Below are 12,621 nucleotides of genomic sequence, written 5' to 3' on the forward strand. Positions count from 1 at the left end.
CCCTCCATCATAAGGTCAGAAATGGGAATGTTCGCTGATGATTGCACAGTGTTCAGTTCCATTCGCAACCCCTCAGATAACGAAGCAGTCCGGGCCCACATACAGCAAGACCTGGACAACATCCAGGCTTGGGCTCATAAGTGGCAAGTAACATTCGCGCCAGACAAGTGCCAGGCAATGACCATCTCCAACAAGAGAGAGTCTAACCACCTCCCCTTGACATTCAACGGCATTACCATCGCCGAATCCCCCACCATCAACATCCTGGGGGTCACCATTGACCTGAAACTTAACTGGACCAGCCACATAAATACTGTGGCTACAAGAGCAGGTCAGAGGCTGGGTATTCTGTGGCGAGTGACTCACCTCCTTTCCACCATCTACAAGGCACAAGTCAGGAGTGTGATGGAATACTCTCCACTTTCCTGGATGAGTGCAGCTCCAACAACACTCAAGAAGCTCGACACCATCCAGGACAAAGCAGCCCGCTTGATTGGCACCCCATCCACCACCCTAAACATTCACTCCCTTCACCACCGGCACTGTGGCTGCAGTACATACCATCCACAGGATGCACTGCAGTAACTCGCCAAGGCTTCTTCGACAGCACCTCCCAAACCCGCGACCTCTACCACCTAGAAGGACAAGGGCAGCAGGCGCATGGGAACAACACCACCTACATGTTCCCCTCCAAGTCACACACCATCCTGACTTGGAAATATATTGCGTTCCTTCATCGTCGCTGGGTCAAAATCCTGGAACTCCCTTCCTAACAGCACTGTGGGAGAACCTTCACCACACGGACTGCAGCGGTTCAAGAAGGCGGCTCACCACCACCTTCTCAAGGGCAATTAGGGATGGGCAATAAATGCTGGCCTCGCCACGACGCCCACATCCCATGAATGAATAATTTAAAAAAACTTGGAAATATTACATTTGGTTCCCTCATCCAAATCATTGATCTATATTGTGAATAGCTGGGGCCCAAGCACTGATCCCTGCAGTACTCCACTAGTCACTGCTTGCCGCCCTGAAAAAGACCCATTTATTCTTACTCTCTGTTTCCTGTCTGTTAACCAATTTTCAATCCATGCCAGTATGTTACCCCCAATCCAATGTGCTTTAGTTTTGCGTACTCTATTCGTTTGTGAACAAAGCTTATTGCTTCATCAGCAGCAATATGTTTGCTAAGTACCAGCCAGAAGTCTCATCTTATTAGAATGGAGAAGCGCCATCATTTAACAAGAACATAGAAAAAACTGCTGTTTGATTGATTGACAGGTAATGGAGATATCCCAGACTGTTGTTTTCGTGTAAAGCTAGTATGGATTGATTAGTTCCAGCGAATATTTTTGACTCATGTTGAACCGCAAATTACCTCCCGTTTCCTTGTCTTCTACGAGTATTTCCAGTCTGAGCAACCGCCAGGGGATTTCAGGATCATCGCCCATCACCGTAAGTGTTGCTTCAAATTCACCTTCAACACGAAACTTCACACGTCCATTGGCTTTACAGGAAGGACAGGAATTTTAAAAGTTAGAAAAACTCTTACTACTTCACACCTTAACGCAATGTGAACTGACCTCTCATTAACGGCTGAAACAGCTATCATCAAATCAAAACTATTACATTTGTGAGACAAAGATCATACATATCAAAAATGCCTTCATATGAAGGTTTCAATGTTATGCTTGCCAAGTCATTCACTATGCCCATGGTCAATAACAACTTCATCATTCCTTTCTGTCCCTTTATATGATGTTTCAAAAAATTCTCTCAGATACTGAACAGACTAAAATCATTTGAATTTTCCAACACTTTTGTGAAAAGGTGTTTCGAAACAGAGTGACCTGATTGAAAAATACTGACCCAACTTTTCCAAGATCAACCACTAAATACTTTAGTGTTGCAATATGAATTTTAAATGCACAAATTGTGCTTGCATGGTTCGTACGTATCATTTGCGTAAACTCTACCCATAGCATTTCCAACTCTATAATTCAATAGTACAAGTGTATCTTTGTTACATTTTTAATGTGAATCCATGCAAGCAAAATAATTTAGCTTTTATTGATGTCACAGGGATGGACAAACAAGCTTGCCAGGAACACTAAAGAAAAAAAATCCATTCAGTTTACTTCTTAATCAAATGGTAACCTTTTGTGCCAGTCCTCACTTTAAGCCACTACCACAGTCGCGATCAGTTTATTCATTCCCTGATTATTAAGTGGAGCACTTTGCAAATCCAGTGTGTTCTACCTCTACAAAATTATAACATTTTACCAGGCAGTTGAACATCTAACTTATTAAAACATTAAGAAATATTGACTCTGTTTAATCGTGAGTGTTAAATATATATGATGTACCATTGAGGGAGGAGAATTTAATCTTCAGGACCAAACTGAGGTTCTAGTCCAGTACAATTAAAAGACTGTCTGCATAACTGAACTTGAGTAACAAAATTGAAGGGAAATTTTTGTGTGAAAGAATAAAATTGATGATTCTCATCTCAAGCAGAGATGCAATATTTTGACATCTAGGACATGCTTTTGGTGGATCACAACCTGTTCAAAATAGAACTATAAACTGGGAACTATGGAATAAATTGAAATGTTGCTGGATCAGTTTTCTCCCAAGAGGGAATCCCATTTATGCCATAGGTTATTAAACTGGGGTCCCAGGCCAAGGGGAAATTTCCATATTTGACCAACTAGCACATTAACAACGACTTGCATTTATATAATACCTTTAATATAGAAAAATGTCCCATGCGCTTCACAGAAGCATAATAAGACAAAAATTGACAAGCCAAAGAAGGAGATATTAGGAGTGACTAGAATATTGGTTAATGAGGTAGGTTTTAAGGAGAGAGGTACAGAGATTTAAGGAGGAAATTCCAGAGCTTAGAGTCAAAGGGCTGAAGACACAGCTGCCAACGTTGGAGCGAAGGGATTGTGATATGCACAAGAGGCCAGATATGGAGGAATGCAGAGTTCTCAGAGGGTTGTAGGTCTGGAGGAGGTTACAGAGATAGGGAGGGACAAGGGATTTAAACACGAGGATTAGAATGGGCAATGTTAAGGAGGTAAAAGTAGGCAGTCTTTCTGATGGAAAAATTATGGGTTCAACAGCTCAGCTTGGGGGCAAATAGGACGCCCTATTTGCCCCCAAGTCGCAAATAGGACGTTGTGAACAGTTGTCTTCGACTGGAGACAATAGATAGGGAAGGGGATGAAATTGGTGGCAAGGATACAGAGTTTGTGGCGGAGGCTAAAGACAATGGGTTCCCAACATTTAACGGTAGGAAATTGCAACTCATCCAGGATAAATAACCTTGACAACACAGAAGCAGTGGAGGGGTTGAGAGAGGTGGTAGAAAGGTAGAGCAGGGTGTCGTCAGCATACATGTGGAACCTGATGCCATGTCTTCATGGTGATGAAGGCCAGCGTGTAGATGAAGAAGACAAAGGAGCAAAGAATTGATCCTTGGGGAAACTACAGGGGTATTGTGTGGGGGCTGGATGAGATGCCATTGCTGGAGATGCTCTGGATAGGTAAGAATGGGACCAATCGAGGGCAGTCCCACTCACCTGGACAATGGAGGAGAGGTGTTGGACATGGATGGTGTGGTCGACCGAGTGAATGATTTCTATTGATATATCTTAATAAAGGATATTTTATGCATTGAGAATATTCGTTTCCCTTTAAGTAGGTGACACTGACTTCCTGAAATTAGGTCAGGGGTTCACATAAGTATGTCAGTATTTGCAGTGGGTCCCCTGGAATGTACTAATACTTTCAGGGAATCCCCCACACAAAGATTTGAAAAACATTTTTTTAAAAAAACAGTTCACTGAGAGCCTTTAATGGCAGTAGCATTAACACAAGGCAAAACTTTATAAATGTTCGAGGACTTAAACATGGACACCTTTGGGTGCCCACAATGGAGGCTCTTCTGCACTAATACCTCGTAATTAATACCAAGGAACACAAAATTCTTACCGACAGTAAGGTTTGCCAGCTGTGGTGGCAGGTCTGTTGTTACTAATCGGTGTCTCAGAATCTGATTGAGCTGATGAAGTGTGGATTGTTTCTCACTTTTCGTTATTGGATTTGGAGGAATGATTTTATCCTATTGGCAATTTGAGTCATAAAAATGTAAAATATGTAGATCATAATTTAATTAGAAGCCACATTCTAGCAACTTAAGCTCAATATAAATTCAGCAGTTATATATATATATTGCATATGCAAATATAAATGCCCACACAATTAAGATCATTATTCTAAACAAAACAAGTTAACAGGAAGGCATCAAATTTTGTTTCTCTGCATACATCCAGGTGAAATAACCATACATTATTTCAGCCTACATATGCATTACCTATTATTTACTAAATAGGTTCATTCTGCAAAAAGATTGATTTTTTAAAAATGTACCTCCGCCACAGTCAGAGAATGTTATTGCACAGTGCTTTCTACTTTGTCCTATTCCCCAACGCTCTTAATTTTTCGACTGCTTAGTCACTTTCCTTTAAAAGCTATTATTATGGATTCTGCTTTCACCTGTTTCTGGTAGGGCATTTCAAGTCCTACCAACTGTTCAAAAAAAAAATTCAAAAATTCTCCTAACCTCACCCTTCAGGTGATGATCTTAAATATATGCCTTCAGTCACCAACTAACTGATCAGTGGAAATAATTTCTCCCTTTTCAGCTTCGCAAAACCCTTCGTTATTCTGAACACCTCAATCAGATCTCCTCACCTTCTCTGTTCTAAAATAGGTACAAATTTCTCCTCATAACTAATGCTTCTTATCCCTGGTACCATCTTAATAAATCCCTTCAGCACTCTCCCCGTGATCTTGACTTCCTAAAGTAGGGCACTCAAAACTGGACAGAATATTGTAAATGTGATCCAACCAATGATTTGTACAGGTTAATCATTACTTCTTTGCTTTTGTACTCAATGCCATTTATAAAACCTGAGATTCCATAAACTTAAAAATAATTACTGAAGTTGTCCTCCCACTTTTAAAGATTTGTTTATCTGAACTTCTAAGTCTTTCCGCTCCTCTACCTTAAAAAATTACCATTTAGGGTATATTTCTTCTTCATTTTCTTATTGCAAAAATGGATCACCTCTCAATTCTCTGCATCAATTGTCATTTAATATCTATTTGCCCAATCGGCTAACTTGTCTATATCCTCCTAAAGTTACATACAGTCCTCGTCAAAGTTAACCAACGTGCCCCAGTTTTGTGTCATCTTCAAAATTTTGACACACACACACACCACTGTTTATATCCCTCCAGTCCACGAAATATCCATTAACTTATGTTTCCAAGAGATTTGTAGTTTAAGAGAGAATGCTTATTATACATTTGAAACAAAAAGATAAATAATCATCTGGCACACTTGGTGGTTGAGTCAGGATAGGTCCAGATCGGAGTTCCATTTATATTATTGTAGTTTATAAAGAGATCAAAAGATTAAGTCAAGCCAATTCATACAGCCTAGGTAAGAATATCCTTAACTGCTATAAGTTATTAGCTAGAAAAAAAAAAGTACAAAACAAATAAGTTGACTGATTATTTTGATTTCTGATTTTCTATTAAGTGAGTTACAACACAAAGGACTCCACCATAATACATTTTTTAAAACTCCTGTTCTTATGAGCTTGGGCCAGTGGCTCACCCGAATACAAGTAGGCAGGCGAGGGTATGAGCCTGTAGTTAGAACATCAATAGCAAATGGAATCGCAAAGCTTGGTAGGCGAGCATGAACCAAAGCATCTCTTGCTAATGATGCCATTCGATCAGCAGTGTCCACAAAGATGAATGCCTGTTGATCCAAGAAATTTGATATCATCTATATAAAAAAAAACAAAAAAAATAATTAATTAAAATGCACAGTACAATGAAACTGCATAATAACATTATAAATATCATCAAAGCCGAATTAAGGAGCTGCTCTCAAGTTTGATACCTTCTGAACCCAGTGATGGCTGAAGTCACTCAGGGGCCCAGTTAATTGGGTTTCCTAATTAGTCTACAGCAAGAATTTTAAAGAGTGTGAAACTTAGATTCTTTTGATGTCCAAATGAGTTGCATGTCATCTAAACTTGAGATGAAGGGTGGAAGAGTCACCAAGATACCGCCCATTCAAGAATGTGTGCGTATCGGCCAATATTCTTGCATCTAACACTACCAAATGAAGCTTTTGTTCTGCGAAGGCAGGGATAAAGGACATGTTCTGCCACCTCATGTTATGTTGTGAGTCGAACCAAAGCATCACTTGGTAAATGCTAACTTCAGGGATATTGGCCAATACACAATACAAATTCTTGAATGGGACTGTGTCCCAGTGACTCTTTCATCATTCACACACCCTCTCTCCCAACTCCAAATTTTGATGACGCTCAATAAATTTGGAGATCGAATTTTGCAATTTAAGAAACAACATGAAACAGTTTCTAGAATTGCTTCCTCTTTTTTATAGGATTTGGTTTTCTACCCTCTCTTATATTTTTAAGCTCCAGTAATTGGCAAAACCGGTGAAGCGCGTTGCCCGGTTTCTTCAATAGTTTCAGTGTTCGGGACAAAGCTCAAACAGGCGATTGTGTGGATTTTCTTTTCACCTAAAAATAGAAAAAAAAAAGGCAGATTGGAAAACTGCTAATGTAACACCCTTATTTAAAAAGGGTAGTAGGCAGAAGGCTGGAAATTATAGACCAGTTAGCCTAACATCTGTGGTGGGTAAAATTTTGGAGTCTATTATTAAGGAGACAGTAGCGGAACATTTGGATAAACATAATTTAATAGGACAAAGTCAGCATGGCTTTACGAAGGGGAAGTCATGTCTGACAAATTTGCTCGAGTTCTTTGAGGACATAATGTACACGGTGGATAAAGGGGAACCAGTGGACGTAGTGTATTTAGACTTCCAGAAGGCATTCGACAAGGTGCCACATAAAAGATTATTGCTCAAGATAAAGAATCACTGGATTGGGGGTAATATTCTGGCATGGGTGGAGGATTGGTTATCTAACAGGAAGCAGAGAGTTGGGATAAATGGTTCATTCTCAGACTGGCAACCAGTAGCCAGTGGTGTTCCGCAGGGGTCGGTGCCGGGTCCTCAACTCTTTACAATCGATATTAACGATTTGGAGGAGGGGACCGAGTGTAACATATCAAAGTTTGCAGATGATACAAAGATGGGAGGGAAAGTAGAGAGTGAGGAGGACATAAAAAACCTGCAAGGGGATATAGACAGGCTGGGTGAGTGGGCGGAGATTTGGCAGATGCAATACAATATTGGAAAATGTGAGGTTATGCACTTTGGCAGGAAAAAATCAGAGAGCAAGTTATTATCTTAATGGCGAGAAACTGGAAAGTACTGCAGTACAAAGGGATCTGGGGGTCCTAGTGCAAGAAAATCAAAAGGTTAGTATGCAGGTGCAGCAGGTGATCAAGGCGGCCAACGGAATGTTGGCTTTTATTGCTCAGGGGATAGAATACAAAAGCAGGGATGTAATGGTGGAACTGTATAAAACGCTAGTATAGCCACAACTGTAGTATTGTGCGCAGTTCTGGTCACCACATTACAGGAAGGACGTTATTGCTCTGGAGAGAGTGCAGAGAAGATTTACAAGAATGTTGCCAGGGCTTGAAAATTGCAGCTACGAGGAGATATTGGATAGGCTGTGGTTGTTTTCCTTGGAGCAGAGGAGGCTGAGGGGAGACTTGATTGAGGTGTACAAAATTATGAGGGGCCTAGATAGAGCAGTCAGGAAGTACCTGTTTCCCCTAGCAGAGAGTTCAAGAACTAGAGGACATAGATTTACGCTGATTGGTGGAAGGATTAAAGGGGACATGAGGAAAAGCTTTTTTACCCAGAGGGTGGTGGGTGTACGGAATTCACTGCCCGAATTGGTGGTAGAGGCAGGGACTCTCAACTCTTTTAAAAAGTACGTGGACCTGTACCTAAAGTGCTGTAAGCTGCAGGGCTACGGACCGGGTGCTGGAAGGTGGGATTGGAATGAGCACCTGGTTGTTCTTCGAGCCGGCGTGGACATGATGGGCCGAATGGCCCTCTTCTGTGCTGTATCTTTTCTATGGTTCTATGGTGCTACGACCACTATTGGAGTACTGCGAACAGTTCTGGTCTCCACACTATAAGAAAGGATATAGAGGCACTGGAGAAGGTGCAAAAAAGATTTACAAGGGTGATACCAGAAGTGAGAGTTTATACCTATCAGAAAAGATTGAATAGGCTGGGGCTCTTTTCTAGACTGAGGGGAGACTTAATACAGGTCTTGAAGGTTAAAGGGTTTGATAGGGTAGCCGTAGGGAAGATGTTTCCACTTTCCGGGGAGACTAGAACTAGGGGCCATAGCTATAAGATAGTCACTAATAAATCCAATAGGGAATTCAGGAGAAACTTCTGCGCCCACAGAGTGTTAAGAATGTGGAACTCACTATCACAAGGAGTAGTTGAGGCAGCTGGCATAGGTGCATTTAAGGGGAAGCCAGATAAACATATGAGGGAGAAGGGAATAGAAGGCTATGTTGAAGGGTGGGAGCAGGCTCACGTGGAGCATAAACACAGGCATGGACCTGTTGGGCCAAATGGCCTGTTTCTGTGCTGTACATTCTTTGTAGAGGAGGAGTATGAGAAAAAGCACTCCTATCCAGGGTTTGCTGCTTGGCAAGAATGAATTGCAGACAGGCAAGCAAAGAGCGCTGAAGGTTTGCACTTCCAACTGGTGAAACCACAATTCAACGAGATGTGGTGTGTGTCTGTGCAGTGGACGGGATAATGGTGGAAATGCACTCGTACATTTTAATGTGGACTCTGTTGCTCACTATGTCACACTTGAGGAGCTCCTTGCATCCAAAATCTGCTTAGTGAGGGCTTAAACCATGTTTATCAATTGTCCAGTGACCAACTAATGACTACCTGGGCAATCCGCTTCGCTAATCAGTGGACCTGTCACTGGGAGCTAGGATTCTTTCCACTCAGCTCTCAAAAGCCCTACAAGCCACTGCCCTAATAGTTAGGGTGGTCTTGCAGTAGGAAGCTTAGCATTGCTCTGTGCTGATAAATTGAGTTGTTTTAAGGCAGTTAAATACCTAACACTACCCATATGCAAACTTATCGGTCCCTAAGCCTTGGCTGTTAATTAGTGCCTGAGCTCTCTTTTAGGGGGGGTGTATGCTCTTTATATTGCGCAAACAAAAACTCTTTTCTGTGTGGATCTCTGTAGCTTTATTTGGAGATGGTGAACTTCCACATGTGTCAGTTACTCAGTGAACAAAAACACACTAGGTGACTCCAGGCAAAAGAAAATAACTATCAAAAGAAACATTTCAGATACCCTCTACATCTGGGTAAACATTCATCTGGTCGTAAATCATTAGGTCTTAGCACTCTTACCGCACATTTTTCCACCTTTCCAGCATTACTTGCCCATTTTACCAATGCTAGCAGACGCACAAAGAGTTGACGTGTTCGACTAGCAAACTGAACAATTTCAATTTTCCTGTGGAAAGAAGCAAACATGCTTGTTATTTTACAAATTCCATCATTTGTCAAGAACTTGTGTTTTTCATACAAGCACAAAATTAACTTCCCTCATCCCTTTCAGATTCTCACACCAACTGTTTTTTATTTTAAAAAATACATTAAATTCCAACATTAAACATTAAAGATAGTGAAGTAACTTGCTTTTTTTTTCAAAAAATATACTTTATTCATAAAATTTGCAGCAGTACATACAATACAGTTGTCATATCACTTTCCAAACGTACACAATACAGATTATACAATTTGCAGGTTACGTCAAGTGCAGTACAATGAACACATTGGACATCATTGCAGTTCATGACACTCTAGGGTGTCTCATTGCATCATACTCAACACAGATTATTGCTTACAGATTCATTTCAGATTCATTACAGGTACATTACAGCAATTTGAATTTTACATTCTGCCCGAGGGGGTTTTTCCCTGATTGCAGCCCCTCGGTTTACAATGGCGGGAAGGCTCTAAACGGTTGCCTTTCCCCACAGGGCCTTTGCGGCGGCCGCACCCATCCTCAGTGCATCCCTCAGCACGTAGTCCTGGACCTTGGAATGTGCCAGTCTGCAACACTCGGTCGAGGACAGCTCCTTGTGCTGGAAGACCAGCAAGTTTCGGGCAGACCAAAGGGCGTCTTTCACCGAGTTGATGGTCTTCCAGCAGCAGCCGATGTCCGTCTCAGTGTGCGTCCCCGGGAACAGCCCGTAGAGCACAGAAACCTGTGTTACGGAACTGCTCGGGACGAACCTGGACAGATACCACTGCATCTCTCTCCAGACCTTCTTTGCAAAGGCACATTCCATAAGGAGATGGGTGACGGTCTCGTCTCCACCGCAGCCTCCTCTGGGACAGCGCGCGGTGGCGCTGAGAGCCCGGGAGTGCATGAAGGATCTGACGGGAAGGGCCCTTCTCACCACCAGCCAAGCTAGGTCTTGGTGCTTGTTTGAAAGCTCTGGCGATGAGCCGTTCTGCCAAATGACATTGACAGTCTGCTCGGGGAACCAACCGACAGGATCCACCATCTCCTTTTCCCGCAGGGTCTCGAGGACGTTACGTGCGGACCACTTGCTGATCGCCTTGTGGTCAAATGTGTTTTCCTGCACAAACCTTTCCACGAAGGACAGGTGGGGCGGAACGGTCCAACTGGACGGAGCGTTCCGTGGCAGCGTGGCCAGGCCCATCCTTCTCAACACCGGGGACAGGTAGAACCTCAGCACGTAGTGACACTTTGTGTTTGCGTACTGAGGGTCTATGCATAGCTTGATGCAGCCGCACACAAAGGTGGCCATCAGGATGAGGGCCATGTTGGGCACGCCTTTCCCCCCTTTCTCTGGAGATTTGTACATCGTGACCCTGCGGACACGGTCCATTTTTGATCTCCAGACAAAGTGGAAGATGGCTCGGGTGACTGTCGCGGCGCAGGAGCGAGGTATGGGCCAGACCTGCGCCACGTACAGCAACACCGAGAGCACCTCGCACCTGATGACCAGGTTCTTGCCCACGATCGAGAGGGATCGTTGATGCCACAGTCCCAGTTTCTGCTTAACCTTGGAGATACGCTCCTCCCAGTTTTTGGTGTACGCCCCGGCCCCCCCGAACCAGATCCCCAGCACCTTCAGGTAATCCGACCTGACGGTGAAGGGGACAAAGGATCGGTCGGTCCAGTTCCCAAAGAACATGGCCTCGCTCTTGCTACGATTTACCCTGGCCCCCGAGGCCAGTTCGAACTGGTCGCAGATGCTCATCAATCTGCGGACCGACAGCTGATCCGAGCAAAAGACGGCGACGTCATCCATGTACAGGGAGGCCTTGACCTGAGTGCCTCCGCTGCCTGGGATCGTCACCCCTCTTATGCCCGCATCCCTCCTGATGGACTCGGCAAAGGGTTCGATGCAACACACGAACAAGACGGAGGAGAGAGGACAGCCCTGCCTGACTCCAGATTTGATCGGAAAGCTTTCTGATTCCCACCCGTTGATTGAAACTGCGCTACTGATGTTTGTGTAGAGCAGTTGGATCCAATTGCGGATTCCCTCCCCAAACCCCATTTTGGAGAGCACGTCCATCATGTACGTGTGGGATATTCTGTCAAAGGCCTTCTCCTGGTCCAGGCTGATCAGGCAGGTGTTCACCCCCCTGTCCTGTACGTAGGCAATCGTATCCCTGAGTAGCGCCAGGCTATCAGAGATCTTCCTGCCGGGTACGGTGCAGGTCTGATCGGGGTGGATCACCACCTCCAGGGCTGACTTGACCCGATTGGCGATGACCTTGGACAGAATTTTGTAGTCCACGTTAAGTAGTGAGATGGGTCGCCAATTTTTGATTTCTTCCCTCTCCCCCTTCCGTTTGTAGATGAGGGTGATGATGCCTTTCCTCATGGAGTCTGACATGCTGCCTGCCAGAAGCATACCCCCGTACACTTCCAGCAGGTCTGGGCCTATCCAGTCCCACAGAGCCGAGTACAACTCCATCGGTAAGCCGTCGCTTCCGGGAGTCTTACTCTTCTCGAAGGATCGGACGGCCTTTGTCAGTTCGTCCAGAGTTAGCGGGTGATCCAGACTCTCCCGCTAAAGATAGTGAAGTAACTTGCTACCATGCTTCAAGTAATACTGCCAAAGGGCAATCAACAGCAGCTCTGGTAATTACTCCTCTATGTGGGGAGTTGTGTAGTCACCACTCAACACCTCCCCAAATAAACATACAAAACAAACATATCTGAGATTAGCATCTCATCATTCTGTAACACTGTACACTGATGATCCAAAGCACTTGAACACCGCACCACCCATTAGCCAACTATTCCAATAAACACTCTTAATTTTGTAAGCCATATTTCTGAACAAATATATAAGATATGGGTACAGTAGCCTAGCAGTTATGGTACTGGACTAGCAACCCAGAGGTCACGAGTTCAAATCCCACGGTGGCACCATGAAGCTGAATTCAATAAAGCTGGTAAATTGTGGACTAGCACCTGGAAGTGACCATAAAAACTGTTGGATTAAAAACCCAACTGACTCATGAATGTCCAACCACTCCTA

General features: G+C 43.6%; 1 protein-coding gene across 1 annotated transcript in view; it reads right to left on the reverse strand.

Annotated features, from left to right (window-relative positions):
• Positions 1 to 12,621, reverse strand: part of med14 (mediator complex subunit 14) — an 85,408-nt gene that overhangs the window by 65,305 nt on the left and 7,482 nt on the right. Inside the window, exons 3-6 of the mRNA XM_067992884.1 lie at positions 9,437 to 9,542; positions 5,696 to 5,869; positions 4,003 to 4,132; positions 1,379 to 1,507 (exon numbers count right to left, since the gene is read on the reverse strand). Of these exons, the coding sequence (XP_067848985.1) occupies positions 1,379 to 1,507; positions 4,003 to 4,132; positions 5,696 to 5,869; positions 9,437 to 9,542 (539 nt within the window). The remainder of the gene's footprint in view (positions 1 to 1,378; positions 1,508 to 4,002; positions 4,133 to 5,695; positions 5,870 to 9,436; positions 9,543 to 12,621) is intronic.

Source organism: Heptranchias perlo, chromosome 11 (assembly GCF_035084215.1).
Source record: "Heptranchias perlo isolate sHepPer1 chromosome 11, sHepPer1.hap1, whole genome shotgun sequence".
Lineage (NCBI taxonomy): Eukaryota > Metazoa > Chordata > Chondrichthyes > Hexanchiformes > Hexanchidae > Heptranchias > Heptranchias perlo.